The sequence below is a fragment of the Dunckerocampus dactyliophorus genome, chromosome 6, assembly GCF_027744805.1.
Source record: "Dunckerocampus dactyliophorus isolate RoL2022-P2 chromosome 6, RoL_Ddac_1.1, whole genome shotgun sequence".
Lineage (NCBI taxonomy): Eukaryota > Metazoa > Chordata > Actinopteri > Syngnathiformes > Syngnathidae > Dunckerocampus > Dunckerocampus dactyliophorus.
The window spans coordinates 33,635,212-33,654,091 of record NC_072824.1 but is presented as its reverse complement, the minus strand read 5'-3'; the positions used below and the strand labels follow the sequence as shown (position 1 = coordinate 33,654,091).

General features: G+C 41.2%; 1 protein-coding gene across 11 annotated transcripts in view; it reads right to left on the bottom strand.

Moving 5' to 3' along the window:
• The window catches only part of sh3pxd2aa (SH3 and PX domains 2Aa), a 99,124-nt gene that overhangs the window by 54,344 nt on the left and 25,900 nt on the right, over positions 1-18,880 (bottom strand). For 10 of the 11 annotated variants that reach the window (XM_054778668.1, XM_054778671.1, XM_054778667.1 and 7 more), the window contains 3 exons: positions 15,983-16,058; positions 12,088-12,164; positions 8,715-8,806 (listed from right to left, as the gene is read on the bottom strand). In XM_054778668.1, coding sequence (XP_054634643.1) covers positions 8,715-8,806; positions 12,088-12,164; positions 15,983-16,058 — 245 coding nt within the window. The other variant, XM_054778674.1, reaches the window with a different exon arrangement.

Here is an 18,880-nt window from a genome sequence, read left to right as displayed (position 1 = left end):
TGCTGAAGTTGAACTGGAATGTAGAAATATCCGAGAAATGCGGTGAAATGTCTTCACCGATTGAGGATCAAATCAGCAACCATCAGGTTAGGCGACGACCACACTGCTACAACCTGAGCCATGCCACTGTTACATGCAATGTTAAATGGAAAATTAATTTCCAACAATAGGGGGGCGTCCATTCATTTTCCATGGGGAAAATGTCACAGAAAACATTGAAAACGTGGGAGTTTTAGCCTACATGTCCCAAATGAGCTGAACATTTTGATGTTGGGATGGTTTAAAGCGGTAGAGAAATGTGGGAGTAGCTGGCGAACAAAAAAAAATGCAGAATTTGAAATGTTGGAATGGAAAATAACTGTTATAATGTATAAATATGTTGAAGCATTACACGAGGACTGCGGATAGAACCATCAACCATTGGGTTTGGAAACGACCAATCTACTAGCTGAGTAAGTAAGTAAAAATGAAGACTGATGTTGAAATAGGTTGAATTATTACAGCGGGATCGAACAAGCAACCACAGGGTTGGGAAACAACCACTCTAACACTTGCGCCATCTTGCCCTGTAGAATAAGCAGAATGTTATAGCAATGGAAAATGATTTTCCACCAGTAGGGGGCACCAAATAAATTGCCCATTCATTTTCAATGGTAAAACTGTATGACAGTCCAGATAGGTAGCCAACGTGTCCTGAATGAGCTGAACATCTGGATTTGGTTGGATTGCTTTGAATTAGTTGAGAAATGTTAATGGATTTAGTGGACAAAATGAGGTAGAATAAGAATGAGTACAGGAAGAGATCAACTGAAAAATGGTGTAGAATTTTCTATGTGTGAATGCAATAAAATCTCCTTAACCTCTCAGTGAGCCTTAGATTCTCCTTTGCTTTCCCCACTGTTTAGAAAACAGGACAAAACTCTAATGTGGACATTCTGTTTTTATTGCATTTATAGGCCAGAAAATGCATTTCCCTGTTTTTGTTGAGATTTGAAATGTCTGTATATGTAGCATTCTGCAATTTCCTGTACGCATTCATTCTTGTATTCATTGTTTAGTAGTAAAATGCTTCAAGAGAAGAAAAAAAAGTGGATACCCCCTGGTCTGTTTTCACCTATGGTAGTTGATGGGGTCAGTCGATAAGGATGCCTGATGGCCATCACTTGAGGGACATACATGGCAAGCACTGATAAAACAACACCACCTTGTACCACCCCATGTAACACGTCCCTATCATGCCAACAAACACACATTCAACACACACTTGTGCCTAATGTCTTTGGGTTGACCCATCTTCCTGTATCATAATAATCTTCTCTCTAGAATGAAAAAGATGACATGACACAAGGTCATGATTTAACCAGGCAGTAATCTGTTCATTTTATACCATCCCCCTACCTTGAGGACAGAGTCAAGGTCAAACTCCGATTGTTATTCATGGGGGGAGCTGTGTGGGGACACGATGAATGATGATCACCGGTCCAAGTTTGTTCACGAGGCTTCCAGGGGCCATTTGCCACTGTCTATATCTTGGTGAAAAGGCGGCATGCGCATGATCATCATTCCTTTGTCAACATCAAGTTTTGCAAAGGAAAGGTAAGGCTGTTCGTGCTGATTAGACATAATTACACTCAGATGACCCACAGAGATAAAACCAATTCAGACCAAAGTTTCATTGCAAAACATAAAAAGTATACAGCGGCACCCCGGTTAGTGTGTTTTTTGTTTAGCGTAAAAAATGTACAGCATTTTACCTCGGTTTGCGTGCATTCTAGCATCCTATTAGCTAGTGACCAAAATGGCTACCGGAACCGGCAGTCTGCTACATGACATCGCCCGTCTATCATGTCGTTAGCGTTTGACTCTCAAAAATATCAACACAAAACACATTTTCAGAGTTTTACAATTACAGTTTTAAGTGCATCAAACAATACTGAATTAAAGAAACAACTCATGTCAAAACAGGAAGGTGTTGGTGGTTGATCTCGCTCCCACGTTGTGTCTTTGGGGACAGTCAAGAATCACGTCTTCAATGAAGATGAAAGTAACCTTAAATGTTCATTTTATTCATCATTTATATGCATTTTGAATGGTTTTGTGTGTCGCAAACTAGAATTGTAAAACTATAAAAACGTGTTTTGTGTTAACATTTTTGGCTTTCTGGAACAAATTAATTGGATTTACATGATTTCTTATGTGAAACATTTATTCGGTCCACATCCAGTTAGGTGAGTGTCAGAGTCACTTTCCAGATGTCATGTGACATTAAGCTCCCCTCCTGATTCGCTCTTACCCTCCACGGCATTTCAAGCTACACACGGAGATGCAACTTCCATCTTTATTATTCTGATTACGGATAAACTAACTCAGCGGTAAGATGCTTGTGTCTACAACAAAAGTTATCCGTTCACTTGTAGCGGCTGGTTTTGTAGAAAAAAAAAAGTGTATTGTTTGCTGGCTTTGCTTCACTACAAACTCCACTACAGAAATCAGTGTTTTCTACATGTTCGCTTCTTAAACTGCTATTTCATGATGAAATAGAAAATGTGCCCAGCTGAAACCTTTTTAATATGTTGCCTTCACTTCAGCTGCATTGTCCTTTGCATCATCATTTTCAATTCTTGTACAGTGTTCCCTCGTTATCGCGGGTGATGGGTTCCAAAAATAGCCCACAATAAGTGAAATCTGCGAAGAAGCCAACTTCATTTTTTAAATAATGCTTTTATATGTTTTAAGGCTGTAAAACCCCTCACCATACACTTTACACACTTTGCCTCTGACGCCAAGCACGATTCAGTTGGTTTTCTTGAATATACAGTATAAGCATGGTTCTATTGTTGCTCTGCCAATGATACACCCCAAGGGGTAGCTATACATTTACATCTGCTGTATATCTTGTGTTGGACACCACGCACAATCAGACAACACCCATGCAGGCATGCCTGCTCAAGGGCACCTCGCCAGTGGTCAGGAAGGAGACAAGCATCTGTTGAATTTGTACTGTTCAGTGCCAAGACCCGAGGTCTTTACACACTGAGATACTGTACTGTCCCATTTGGACTGAATCTATAAAGTTGACACAATTGATGTCATGACATTGAAACAAAACCACGGTTTTCCATTCTGGCAGTAAAGATAACACTTACTGCAGTTGTGGCAGTCGTTGATGGGATTTTTTTTTAATTCAATTCCCTTTTAATGATATTCTATACGAAGAAGAAGTGAGAGAGTGAAAGCAACGCTTTACAGTACTACCCAGGAAAGAAGCTTTAGGCACACAAAGGCAATGGAATGAAATGAAACACCAACATGAGCTTGAAAAGACCATCTGCTTGCATTGGAGTGACATGAGCTTGGCGCACTACCACGTTTGCTGTAGTATATTTCTCTGCAGGCAGGGGGCGCTCCTATGCAATGCAGACAACCGCAGAGCACAGAAAAATCTGGTCTTCTGTAGATGGCATTTTTTTCTGATAGGTCTCAGATGGTTTCCTGGGTCTGGCCTGTGATTCTGTTTTTCTAATAAGATAATATCCTGAAAATTGAATTGAGGAGACGTGCCTGCTGTGTCAGAGCACAACCTCCTGACCATCTTCCATTGATTGGGGGTGTGAGTTAGTGTGATCTTCAAAAAGACAAACACAACTATCTAAGCGAACAGGACCTCCTCCAGAACAAGATCAAGTGGACATATTTCATGTGTTTGTGTTTGTGTATGTGTTTTGCTAGGAGTTATTTCTTGAATTCAATCGTGTTTCTCACCTTCTTTATCAAAATGCGGGCACTTGCAACTTTCTTTGGCTCCATTTTGGCTTATTTTGCAGCCGTGATCAAAAGAAAAGAGACTTGAGGTGAGGAACACTATTGTAGTCAAGAAATAAATCATGGCAAAACACTAAGGTGGTGATCTCGCTGCCACATCCTGTCTTTGGCAGCAATCACGTCATATCAAAGTGCAAAGTGGTACAAGGGAGTCATGCATGGCTATGGGTGAAATAGTGCATGTGTGTGGCGCTGAGGTTGTCCAACAAAGACAAACAGGTGCTTGTCTTTGCACTGAAACAGCCGAGCCACCACGAACAAGCCCACACAACCGAGGGAGACTCGTTCAGATCTCCTCCTCGTTGGGTATCAAACAAAGCTAACCCAGCGGAATAACACAAAGCTCATAACTGCTCTGATTGAGATGGGCGAATCAATACACACACACATGCACATTCACACACAAACACACACACACACACACCTCCCAGCAGCCTCAAGCTCTGCTGACCACACAGTTTAAGCATTCACGCCCATCAACGCCACACTGTACATCCTCCGTATGTTGCGCTGCATTGCTTCAAGGGAGTGCTATTGATCCCTTCAGTGGGGGGGGAATGAAACAGCTTATCCATTAAGGTTGAGTCAGCCTGTCGCCTCTCTGCTCCTTGCAGCTAATGGAGAGCAACAGATGATGAAGGTAAGAGACTAAAAGAGACACCCCGTGATGTACAGTAATCCGTGGTTTATCATGCTTCATTGGCTTCACACCTGAGCGTGACAAGTGAATTTTCATGAAGTAGGATTCCTTATTTACAAAGAGAATATTTTCATAGTTAGAGCAGGGAAAACCTGTTTACGACCTTGTAAATACAGTTTGTAATATTATTAGAGCTCTCTAGACATGAAATAACACCCCTATAGTCACCTTTACATGCCTATTCCCCAATATAGTAGACATCATAAGAGTAAATTGTTCACAGAGGATATAAATATGGCATAATATAGACTCACATGTTAGCATTGTTCTTCCTTTTTTACTTCCGCTTTCTGTACAGTACTTCCTTTGCTTAAATATGTATTTTTTTTTTAAACAAATAACAGGCCGTATTCATCCTTAATGATGGTTGCAACGGTCAAGCTTTTGGACCAAAAGAGAGGCCAATATTGGTGGGCGTGTCTCCAGTTTCTGAGCTTTTTATGATGTTCATTTTCATTTCCACGGTGACATCTTTCCTTTTCTTTAGCACACTGCCGCACACTGCGTGTGTTCTTCCGCCGCATGCGCTGTAAGTGAATCTCGTGTTTATGGACCAACATGAAGTTTTTAATGACTTTATGGGGGCGCATTCGTAACCACAAAAAATGTCATAAACCGAGGACCACTTGTAATCGCCGGGAACGTTTGTCCATGTGTGCAAAACACAAGTGTGTAAAATGTTAGCAAGATGGATCACCATAGCATTGTGACGTATTTCCTACGCGTGTAGTAGGGACTCCTGACTATATTTCATTGTTTAAAAGCATTTTCTAGTTCCATGACTCTGTGCTTGGCTGTTTTCGTCTACTTTCAGGCTCTAATTGCACTTGCAACTATGTGCATGCTTGTAAAAGGTTTTCTCATTATATCCTGTGGCAATGATATCAGATGACAGGTGAAATGCTTAAAACACACACACACACAAAACATTAACTAGCGTCCACTCTTTTCCTCCAAATATATCTATTTTTACACACCTGACAGGAAGCACACCCATACACGGAGCATACGATGGATTCATATTACTTATTAGGAATTACAACACGGCTTCAAATCACTTTTCTTCCCCGACAACACTTAGACACATGTAAGCCAAACCATGATGAAAACACACACTTACACAATCACACACACTTTACAAGCATGGCCTTGAATGAATGGATGACCTCATTTAAATACAAACATTCACCAATGACTCCTTATAAGACTAAACGCATTCATCCAATGAACAAGCCTAAAGTGAAGTTGCAATCACTGGACCATGAGCCTATTAAACAAAAGAAAAACAAATAGAAAACAAAGGGCAGATCACCTGACTCAGTATTTGTCCTTAAAAGCTGGGGAATACAGAGAAGCACAAAGAGGTTAGTGTCCATGTTAATGTCCAAGCAGAAGCTGTAGTTATCCTACATTTGATCAAAGATACTTAAGATTTGTCAGATCAAATCATGTAGATGTTTGGACTTGTCTGCACCCTTAGTCCCTGAGCAGGTCTATTTAGGCTCGTTACATTTGGCTGAGCAGCTACTTTACAAGCACTGGCGATCACCAGACATGGCCATGGTCATGGTCGCCATATTCAGCGAGTAGGGGTGCACTTTAAAAGGTGAAAGACACAAAGTGTTTCTTGCGTCATGCATTTATTTGATAATTAAAATTAAAACAAGCAGTCTACAAAGGTGATGTATTCGTCAAAGCGAGGGTGGAGCTCCACCTCTGTACCGCAGGGCAATGCAGGTCTGAAAGATGCATATACCCGTCCACAATGCAACCCAAGCCCTGACCAGTGCGTCAGCCAAAAAGGCAGAGCTTGGACACACTCTTCCGTCGCCTGGCAACACCTTGCCTCCCTAGTGAAACACGCATGCGTGTCCAAAGTGTGGCTTGGGGGCCATCTGTGGAATGTGACTCATTACAGAATAATGTAAAGAAAAACCCAGCAAAAATTGAAAAACAGCTCAAAAAGGCATAACATAGCTACAAAAAACTCAAATGTTGATACCAATAACTAATACAAACACAAAAAAATGTCTTTAAATATCTGTATTTTTTTTTTTCTAATTACAGTTTTTTTTTTAGGGATGCCTGATATTTGTTTTTCCAAACTGACTCCGATAGCTTTCTGCTTCTCAAGACCAATACACATATGATAACTGATAATGCACCCGGAAGATTTGTCCTAACCAAATATGCCATCACTGCTAATAAACAAAATAGAACAAAAACCCAAAACGGGCATTTATTTTTCTCAAACAAGTAAAACTATCCAGCCACTGCGCTGTCAGACCTAGCAAGCTAACAGGGCTAACATTACACAGCTTATGTCCTTCTTTCCATCTACCAGTGTATGCAGCAGCGTGGTCGTCGTGTCGTATTTTGCTGGCAAACAAACATCGAGAAAATAGCGGTGGCTTGGAAGTACAAACCGTGGCTCTAAGTGCTTTACTAGCCAAAAAAGCCGGCATCTTCAGTGATGGGAAAGGACTGGTTGTCCAGGGTCCAGCTAGCTTTGTGGTCGCTGGAGTGTAAGGTACACACTGTAGTGTGTACTACACTTCTAAACGCCTGGGGGGGCACACAGGAACACGTTACTAATGAGCAGTGCCCTACTGGCATTTGAGTTTGGCGAGGAGAGAGTGTCCAATTAGAAGGTACCCAAAGGGGCTACGTTGATATCTGCGGTCATTAGACATTTCTTACACTATCGCAACCATTTCATGTTCTGTCCCCCCACCCTTCACAAATTAATTAATTGGGTTTGTAAGAAATCTGGGGAGGGGAAGCTGAGGTAGGGTTGGACTAAAGACAACAACACAATGATCAACATCCTCGGTGGGAGTTGCAACAATAATAAGAATAATAACTAGATGAAGCAATTTCAGTTGAAATTGTGTGTGAATGCTGAAGCTGAACTGAAAAGTAAACTGAATATTGACATATACTAGAAATCTGTTCACCGACTGAGGATCGAACCAGCAACCTTCAGGTTGGCGAGGATCACTCTACGACCCGAGTCATGCCTCCGTGCACAGAATAAGTGGAATGAATGAACGGCTACAAATGAAATGAAATAAGTATTTCACCCCAACGTGGTTTTGTACTTGGAGAAGCGAGAGGTCCCACGTTTCCAGGGCTGCACGCATTTCGGGAGGGATTTAGGTACAATCCTCTTTACAGATGCTCTCCAAAGCCTGGAAGTTTTGAGGCTGTCATTTGGCAACTTCTAATTTAAGATCCCTCTAAAGACATCCGTTGCATGTATGCCCGTGAAGGTCACACTTCCTTGTTGGCAAGGGATCAAATACTTAAGTCACTCAATCCAATACAAATGTATGTGTAGCCTTCTTTTGTTGATATGGCGTCTTAAACATGACTGTCCATGTCTTTGTAAGTAACCTACAAAGGTAGTAGGGGATGAATATGTTACTTGTATATTACTGTATACATTTGGTAATATTATTGCAGCAATTGTCATTTTACAAGTGTGGATCTGTACTGTGAGTGCTTGTGTTTCAGTCTGTGATCCAACACAGGTGACTGTCCTTTCAGCTTAATTGCACCAGAAGCCACAACGTGTGCAGTTGGCATGAATGAGGACATCCCTCACATTCATCTCTACTATTTACTGTATTTTCGGGACTCTAAGTCGCTCCGGAGTATAAGTCGCACCAGCCAAAAATGCACAATGAAGAAGAAAAAACATATATAAGTCACACTGGACTGTACTATATAAGTCGCATTTTTGGGGGGATATGTGTTTTATAAAATCAGAGGCCAAAAACAGACAATGAAAGGCAAGTTATAGTAACAAGAAAATGGAGAATGAACAGGTGGTATGTTCACGTAACATATGAACAGTTATTCACAGAACTCTTGCCTAAACAACATAACATAACTAGTCAGCATATGATTTTCCTTTTGTGGGCATTTGTGTTCCGTCTTTCTCAGTTGTCTTTATAAATTGATGTTTACATCGCACATTTTCAGTGGTAGAGGAGTGATAGGAGTAGCAGATGCTAGCACACAAGCCTAGCGCACCCTCTCGTAGCTGTCAGTGTGAAAAAAACAAAACAGATATAAGTCGCTCCGGAGTATAAGTCGCAGGACCAGCCAAACCATGAAAAAGTGTTACTTCTAGTCCGGAATATACGGTATGTGTTATATTTGTGTTTATGCATAGGATATTACTCACTCCACAGGGGGATTAAGGTCCTCAGCTTTTGTCTCAAAAAAGCGCAGCACCTCTTCACTCTGTGAGATTTGAGGGGGGAGTCGCACAAGTGCCTAAAGAGAAATACAAGAATAGACACAAGATTTGTAGAAGAGGAGAGATATTTATTTTCTCACAATAACACAGAGACCACAAGGGGATTAAATACAGCGGAACCTCGGTTGCGTACATTTTCCCGGTTAGCGTACAGTATGGTGCGCCATCTTGTCGTAGTATACACTGCATGAGTCCAACTGTGTCCTTAATGTATTTTTAGCACAAAACATCTTTGTTAGCATCATATTTACTCACTAATACATGAACAACTGAGCAACTCAACTCAATTGAGCAACTCAATTCTGTCGCCCCGTCCAAGATGTCATTGTTGGCTGACTCTGTGGTTCTTTGCTAACTAACACAGTTAAGCCACAAGTCTCAAAATTGTTAACAGAAAACACACTTTTATAGTTTTGCTATTATAGTTTTACATGCAAAAAAAATTGTAAATACACATAAATGACAAATGAAAGGGATAAATGAACATTTGAAGGTACTTTTTCTTTCTTTTTTTGGGAGAATGAACAGAACAAGAATGTCATTGCGTAGTAGAACTACCTGTTTTACTGTGCATATGACAATAAAACTCTTGAATCTTTTATCTTCATTGAAGACGTGACTGTTGCCAAAGACACAATGTGGCAGCGAGATCATGTTTTTGCTGTGAGTTATTTCTTCAATTCAAGTGAAAGTTTCACCATCTTTGTCAAACTGCTGGCACTTGCAACTTTCTTTGGCTCCATTTTGGCTTATTTTGCAGCTGTGCTCAAAGGAAAAGCAGAGACTTGAGGTGAGAAACGCGAATGAATTCAAGAAATAACTGATGGCAAAACACCAAGGTGGTGTCCATGTTGATCTCGCTGCCACATGGTGTCTTCAAAAAAGGTAAACGTAACATTTATCCCTTTCATTCATGATTTATATGGTTTTACCATGTTTTTCTGCATATAAAACTAGAGTTGTAAAACTATAAAAACATGTTTTGTGTTAAATGTTTAGCTTTCAATTAATGGGATTTACATGATTTGTTATGGGAAAATGTACACTAACGAACACAATTGGTTCCAGACGACCTTTCTTATGTTGAATTGTTCTTAAGTCGGGGAAAAGGTAATATTACCAATGATATAGGTACTACATGTACTTGTATACATATACAGTATATGTGTATGTATGTAAATATGAGTTTGGATGCAGTAGTAATATTAAACCAGGATAATTAATGGAAAAAACAATAATAAAAGTGATATAATAATACATAATGATAAATGTTATTTACCTTTGAAGAGGAGTGGTCGAGCATACGTCATTGTGGTGGAGGAGGAGGAGTTATTGAAAAAAAGGACAAATGGTCGTGGTTAGACTCTTCTAAAAGAGGTAGTGTTCTGTGGGTGGTGTAGAATTAAGCAGGCCTATTAACTCTTCATAAACTTTAATCACACGCTCTGTCCGGGTTGTATCATTTATCTTTCCATTTAGCTTTACACTGTATCTCCCCAGCGTCTAACTCTTCCTCTGTTGGTCTCATTAGCTCTAAGGCTGCCTCTTGGTCCCATTAGCAGTGTCACAGTGCCCTCTGCTGGTCAAGCATGTACAGTAGCAGTATAAATACTGATTGAGCGACTGACTACAGGGCAAAATAAAATAACATATAGAGCAGTCGGCTTGTGTTCGTATCCGCGAGTGTTCGCTAGTCGGGTGTTCGTAAGTTGGGGACCTAGTGTATTTGGTTAGAGTACGTTTCGGTTTGAGGCATACCTACTGGAACGGATTAATGATGCTAACCAAGGTTCCACTGTACTGCTAAGTCCAATGTACTGTTTTTACCATTACAATTATTAAGGCATTCATACCCAGCCAATGGGTTTTTGAGAAAAAAAAACAAAAAACATCTTTGTTTATCATCACATGCCACTAATATCTTCTTGTATGTTCACGAGCAAAGCCAAACCATGGTTGGGGATCATATTTCACAGCAAGCATTCATATTTAATGGTCTGCTGCTTTCAACAAAGGAAGTCAAACTGAGAGTGGAGCTCCAGGATGTGACATATACTGTAGTATGTATATTTCATACATATGTTATCGAAAGAGCCTTGTTGTTTTGATGGAAGAGGCAGTATTTCACTGTGTAGCCGTGGTGGGATGGACTCAGCATCTCACCATCTCCAGAGAGCCTAGAGAACGCCGGCTAATTAATCCTCCTCTGTGCCGCTTGCTTGCATGGGGAAAAGGATGGAGGAAGTAAACAGTGCGACACCACCAGCGCTTGGAAAACAACAAGCTGCTGTAGAAACTGTTTGGGGTTATTTTGGGAATAAGGAAACCACTTCTCTTTTAATCAGAGCGGGTGTTTGCCTATGATGGGGTTTTGTTTTCTGTGATTAGGTTTAAGTTGTAAAATGTGTTTTAGTAAAAACTGCACTGCAAATTCAGCAAATCTGCGCCACACTAAAGGAAGGAAACAGTGGGGGGAGAAGGAACGGGTTCAGGCAGAAATAAAAATGAGCAGCATCAGGAAGTCAAGTTTGCTTTTACCTAATGAAATAACAGTTGCGATTTTGCACTTTGTTCGGCGGCCCTTAAACGCACCATACAGTAGTCCCTTGCCACTTCGCGCTTCAAATTCCGTGGCTTCACTTTATCAAGGTTTTTAAAAAATATACTAATTCATAAATCATGCCATTTTGTGGTTGAATACGGCCTATTATTTATCAAAAATATGCATATTTAGGCAAATAGTAGGCACTTAGTTCTGGCCTAAATGAAGCATTTTCAAGCATAAAAATGCCTAAATGAAGTACAACACAAATACAAGGCATTCGGAAGATAATGTTATTTTTCTGAAAGCTTTGTATTTGTATTTTACTTCATTTAGTCATTTTTGTGCTTGAAAATGCTTCATCCAAGCAAAAAGTATGTAAAAGTTGCTTAAATATACATTTTTTTTAACTAATAATTGGGTCTAATTAACCACGAAACAGCATGATTTATTAATTAATATAGTTTGGAAAAAAGGTGATGGAGTGTCGCCATGAAATTTGTAGCGCAACGTGGTGACGGATTATAGAATACCTTCCTAAGACAACGTCAACTGGCCAAATTGTTGAAAGCCACCAATAAACATGTAGTTAACACGTGCCGATACATTCCCATGATGGTGATGATCACACCACCACATGTCTCATGTCTGCAGCGTGTGAAAGCACAGCTGGGCCGTGACCTTCAGATCGCACTAGCTGGTGATACTCCCCAGAGTCAGATGGGAACTGACGGATGTTTACAATACTTTCTTTACCCTGCAATAGTCGTCAATGAACCGCAGTCGCTTCATGGCGACGTCCCGCACATGACTCCTCCGGAACAGAATTTTGCCTGCATGAGCACAAAAGAAGAAGACAGAGAAATATGAGATTGAAGGGCGGTGAAGAAAAATCCTGGCTGACGGAGTGGAATTCAATGCACATGCAAGCATAAAAACACAGATGGAAAGGTCAAAGAGCATGTAAAACCGACACCCACCAGCAGGTGTTAGTAATGTTTCACTGCCAGCATGACCCTACATTCCATGTCAATGATGATGATGATAATGTGGTTCCTTTCATGATGATATCATTGTACAATGACATAAAATCCATTTATTTTCCCCCCAAGTCAGCCAATACTCATTATGCTAGCACTAAATAAATATGAATATGTGTCCGTTGCTGTGTTTTTGTTTTGTAAGGCGGGGCAGACGGTGCATATGTGTCAATCTGAAGGAGTCAATGCCTCTCTGGCCATGAACCTCACTGCACGTCACTGGCATGCAATCACTAGTAGTGTGACAGCAGCTCCTTACTGTAAATCATGCTTTTATTTCGCCTCCAGGCATGTGAATGCACCAAGTCCCTTTGATGTTGCGTCATTTGGATGAAGTTAAAAGGAACAATCCTGAATTTGCCACAATGTCATTGAAGGTGTTGTTACCATATACTGTATATACAGTATGCTCATTGATCATAAACATACAGTATACAGAAATAGTCTATGTAGTGTACAGGGGCCACTTTTCGGCCCACTTTTTTCAGGGTTTATTGTTTAAATAACGTATGACAGTCTAACTCTTACTATCTTGCAGTCTTTCTTCACAAGATGCAAATAGCACCAACTGTTTCTAAGACATCAGCAGTCATCAACAGTCGTGTCATCACGACCGATGTCCGATCATGGCCTCCTCATCTTCACTTTCAGCAGTGGCCTGGCTTATTTGCGACACAGCAAACTCAGTGGGACACTTTGGTCTTCAAAATGTAGGCATCAGTGTTCCCCCTAGATCAGTGGTTCTCAGCTGGTTTGGCTCCGGGACGCACCATCTCCACCTGTTGACAAGCGCCGACACTCATTTCTGGAGGTGTAGTGTGAGGGGAAGTGCGGTACTGCAAGGTTACCCAGCATGTCTTGTGGCTTGTAAATGTGGGTATAGTTTTGCGTGTATGTCAGTGTGTGAGCATTCTTGTTATACCCATACAGTCCCGTGTGGTGCGGTTGCGCTGTGTGTTCCTTTGACAGGCGTTTGTGTTGATGACCTCGTCTCCATTTGTGCTGCGTTGGAAGAAAGTATTTGCTGGCTAATTGCTGCAATTCAAGTAAGATCATTGTTGCCACCTTAACGAGTATTAACAGACGACTATTGCAGAAAGAATACACTTCAGAGTAAGAGCATCATTTTTTTTTGGGCCCAAGCAAAAGACCCAAGACCAACTGAAAAATAGTCCGTGACTCACTTTTGGGTCGGAACCCACCGGTTGAGAATCCCTGCATTTGATTTGCAGCAAACAGAGCATGGATGACATGAATGAACATGAATAATGATCCACTATGGAGGAACAAACAGCACGTTGATCTTCAACTGAACATCCGGTGTGATGACCGTGTTCACACCAGCAAGTTTCATGCAACAAAAACAACTCAAGTAAATCTCGCTAATGTGATTGATGAGGAGACCAAGTCATTTTGTTTTGTGACTGGTCAGTCACACGATGTATGACAGATACTCGTGATCTTCAGTTGGAAACTTGGATTGGTCTGAGGCTTTCATCTCTCAGCCACTACATGTTTTGTGAACTGTTCGAAACTGCATCCAGCAAAACAACATTCACATTTTTTACCATAAGCAGGAGAGAGAAACCCTCAAAGGAGACGGAAAAGCTCAATGGTGGCAAATGAAATAATTTACAGCCCATGCTGGGGACATGTGCTGACTACAGGCTAGAAACAGTGTTTACCAAAACAAACAGAATCATTTGAATTCCTTTAGTGCATAACATCAAGACGATCCAATATATACTACATATTAGATATGACACTAAGTAGAAACACCAAGATGATCCAATATATACTACATATTAGATATGACACTAAGTAGAAACACCAAGATGATCCAATATACTGTATACTACATATTAGATATGACACTAAGTAGAAACACCAAGATGATCCAATATATACTACATATTAGATATGACACTAAGGTGCTTTGTCACCTGTAACGACACAACTTAGCTTATTCTACGGTGTACTGACCCACACTGGATTGGTTTTATCACCTTTTTCAAATGCATTCAATAGGAGTGCTCCGATCAATAGGCCACTGATCAGTATCGGCCGATTTCCGTGGAAAAGCACGGTATCGGCATATCCAGATGCTTGCTTTTAAATGGCGATCCCCTTCGCCGATCAGCTCCGTCTCCATTGCAGCAGCCAGCCTATTGCGACCGTCTGCCGCCCACTTTCCCTTCCCGAAGCCACAACAAGCATGTCTGTCGTGTGGGACTTCCTGTCGTTGTGAGAGTGATATCAGTTTTGCACAATGCAAGACACGCCTTCAACTTTTTAGTTTGGTGCGCCATTTTGGGGGGGGCAGGCACTTGGCAGGGTGTGGTGACCTTTTGCAGCTCAACATGTGATCGTCAGTCAGGCGGCGGCTCACGTGCCCATGATAGCCCGTGCCCATGATAGGCTCTCTCACTTTCTCCTTCCTGTCATGTGTTTTTTTTCCATCCACATGATCTCTGTCGAGCTCTTAATAAATGCACTTCTGCCACCTTGTGGACGTTTTTATGGCTTAAAATTGCTCTGAAGTGAATGAAATCCATTAGTGGAGAGTTGCCTCTCTCACAAAAAAACGTAAAAGACGTATACATACGTTGTCGCAATCGGGCATTTGGGTTAAAAAATGTACTGAATGAGGTTGTTTTTGCTGAGCGATGAACATGTCATGTTTGCCACTCGGCCCATAGTTTGGGAAAGCGCAGTCGTGTGGCAGATGACACGGAGCCACAAGCGGGAACAAATATTGAGCAGAAATGGGCAAAGAAAAGCGTATTTTGAATGCTAAGTTTGGCTTCAAAGCCCTGGCAGATGTCTCTCTCCACACGACCAAAGTGATTTGTATCTGCTGCCGCTGTGAGTTGAACCGTCACCGGAGTGCGTCGACTTGTGTTTGTCTTAGATATGAGCTGTCTCGCGGCTGATTTTTTGCTTTGAATTGCGGGCTGAAATTTGGGTTACGAGCTGCTGGTTACCGGCACGCACAGCTGAAGACAGCTACTTGGAGGGCTTGCGTCAGTGTTCTTAAGCACTTTGCTTTTTGTAAGTTGTCAGTATTTGTTTTTCTAACACCCTGATTTCATTCCACTTAGTTGGTGGGTATTTTTGCAGTCCTTTATGTGTACTGTTAGTCACACTTGGAGTTTGTGAGACTGTTTGCTTGAAAGGAATGATACTTGAGTGATGCACAGTTTACCTTGCTAATGTCTACTTTTTGCACATTGTGTTTGTTTTTTATACATAATCTCATGTTCATAATGTATTAAAAATCTTGAAATAACCTTTCAAAGATACACTTATACACTTAATTACAAGTTGACTATGGGCAAAATGTGATTAATTGTGATTAAATATTTTAATCGATTCTTCTGTATGCTATATCTTTTCTTGTTTATTTATTGGAGAATGACCTGCCAGCAGTTTAAACCGTTTATACAAAACCTAAGTGTTTGTTCCCTTATTGTGCACAAAATAAACCCTAAAACCGTCACACCCCCACTACGTACACACGTGCAGAGTTCCCAGCTCATACGGATGCATAGCTCATGCATTGTTAATATGGGAGTGGCTCAGATAAGTGGAACTCAGGAGCAGGCTATTACCTGGGAGAAAGGGGATAATCCTCTTCTTGGGGTCTTTCTGCCCTCCCTCAATTGGGAACTTGTCAAGTATCTGCATCTATGAAAGTAAGAAAAACACGTTCAGCGTATAAGGCAACACATTTTAGGAAAAAGTTCTTATATGGCGAATGCCAGTCAAGTTCAATGACTACGGTGAAAGGAAGGGCTAACAAGACCTGGTGGATGGGACAGCACACGGTGCACGGGACTGACCGCAAAATCAACATACTACTTCCTGTCCAAATGCTCCAAATAACTCTGTGTCATGAGGTCATGATTTTTTTTTATTTGACGCTACCTGTTCACCCTAATGTTCACCCTAATTCATAAACACATGACATGTTTGTTGCTAGCTGTCACCCTCACTCGCAAACACATCACAAGCTTGGCGCCACCGGTTCACCATCACTTAACCGTCACTAAACACCATCACTAAACACATTGTGAGTTTGGCACTGCCTTTTTTTCATTTTGCAGTGCCTGTTCACTCTCTTACTATAGATCTATGTTATATATGCTATATTTCCGTTCTAATTGCACTCTCACATTACAATACATCTATGTAAAGCTCCGTTCTACTTGCACTATCACATTACTATAGATCTATGTTATATATGCTATATCTCCGTTCTACTTGTCCATACACAAACAGTCTGAGTTTTGGAAAAATCTCCACTCTGGCACAGGTTTTGGCAAATTATGCAAATTAAACAATCATATCATCAAGCCCCCACCCCGAACCAACGCCACAGATATATTGCAGTCCTGTGGGAGACGCGGTCATGAATCCTTACATTTGTTATGAGTGTTACTGAACAGTGGTAACACAACATGATGGATATAAAAAGTCAACAGCTGTAAAATGGCTTCTTTTATACACCATTTATTCACTCCAAACATTTGCAGGAGGGGTATTATATCTTATTTTAACTCCCAAAAAACATTGATGATTTGGCGAGCACGTCTGTGTTCCACCGTGTGATCGGAGCATCAGCAGGAATTTGTGGGAGTTCAACAAGCTGTCACTTCATCAAAATGCACAGCAACACAAACATGGTGAGAAATGCTGACATGGCACTGGAGGTGTAGTCAGAAAGTCAAAATGGCAAACATCTGAATGCAAGACATGCAGGAGAGAGGCCGGGGGGGTACAAATGAGGGAGTCTGCCTTGTTGTGTTTACCCACGTTCACCCTGGCATAAATCATTCAACTGAGGAATGAGAACCCAAGTAAAAGCAAACAGAAGAGAACCGCATGCATGCATGTGCTTGTGATAAAAAACATCCAAATAATATTACGCATTAATCTTGATGACAAAAACAATAAGGCTATAAAGTCTCTTTAAAAGAAACTTTCGATAAGATTGATTTATTGTGCTATTTTACATGTCATTTATGTCGAATACGGCATAACAACAACCATACCACAACATAAACAACACAGCAAAAGGCTTGTTTTACATCAAAATATCCATTTATTTACAAATATAACACCATGAACTATTTACAGTTTTCACATTTGGAACTGAACTGTGTGTGCTTGTGCAAAACAAGATTTATATAAATACGTCTTTGGAACCGGGAGTTGGGTTTGTAAAAACGTACAAATGCGTCTTTGGTATTGAAGCAGTTCACTACGATAAATGGCATTTTTAAGACACAAAATGTATCAAAGTGGCAGCCCGCATCCTTCACTGTTTCTGTATGTGGCCCTCATTGGAAACAGTGTGGTCAGCCCTGGTTTAAGGTCAGCCCTGGTTTAAGAAGTACAAATGAAAGAAGTCCCTCATGAAACGTCATTAAACATCGGGTGATGCTTTAATAGAGTCGGTGGAGAGAGGCAGAAGTACTAAAGGTAACATAAGACAGTAGAGCTTTGACACTGACAAATAAAATGCAATGATAAATCACTGAATGAGGCGCTAGCTGGATTTCGAATCAACCTTGAATCTCCAGAGTTCATAAGAGCTCAGTGACGCCGTCCCTACTCCCTTTCGTCTTGCAACGCTAAAGCCCAGCTCGTTATTCCGCACATTCTCAGCCAGCAGGTTGAAACTCGCCCCGTACGCACCATCCCTGATTCCTGGCAAGAAGAGGCATCATCGCATCCTGCCAGGGATGGAGGGGAAATGGTGAGAACAGGTGTGACTATTTAAATCAGGTCACCAGCTGACAGGACAGCCCTTGAACACGCATGGACACTTTATTGCAAGCACGGCACTTTATTAAGAAAAGTATTAGCCCAGATGGGGAGGTTTTTTTCCCCATCCCCATCCAGAATTTGATCAAGAAGAAAACAAAAAAAGAAAACACACTCTCTGCCAAATCATTGCTCTACTTCTAAGAACCTCCCTTCACTGTCTCCTTGGCAACCGGCACGGAGAGAGTGTGAGGAAGAGTTGTGAAGCGATGCGATTGGAGGATGCTGCACAGCTCTGGACCACTGACAGAAATGTTGGGAGTCAGGTATTAAAAAAAAAGAGGATACAGACCTTTTATTTCTTGTCAGAGCCGCTACATATGAGTTAGCCAGCGAAAGGTTGTCATGTTTAAGTGATTTGATGGCTAATCTCTCAGTAATTTGGGACTCAAGTGGGGAAATTGGTCTTGATTGACTCGACACTTTTGAAGATGGTGGTGATGGTGTTGAAACATCATACAGAAGAGAGGTGGCGGACCTCATAGCTTGGTGTCGTGATAACAATCTCCTTCTCAATACAGATAAGACTAAAGAGATGATCATCGACCCAAGAACAAGGGAAAAGGAGCCGCATAGACCCCTGTTTATTGATGAGACTGAGGTGGAGAGGGTGAAAACCTTCAAGTTCCTTGGCACACACATCAGCGAGGACCTCACCTGGTCTCACAACACCCAACAAA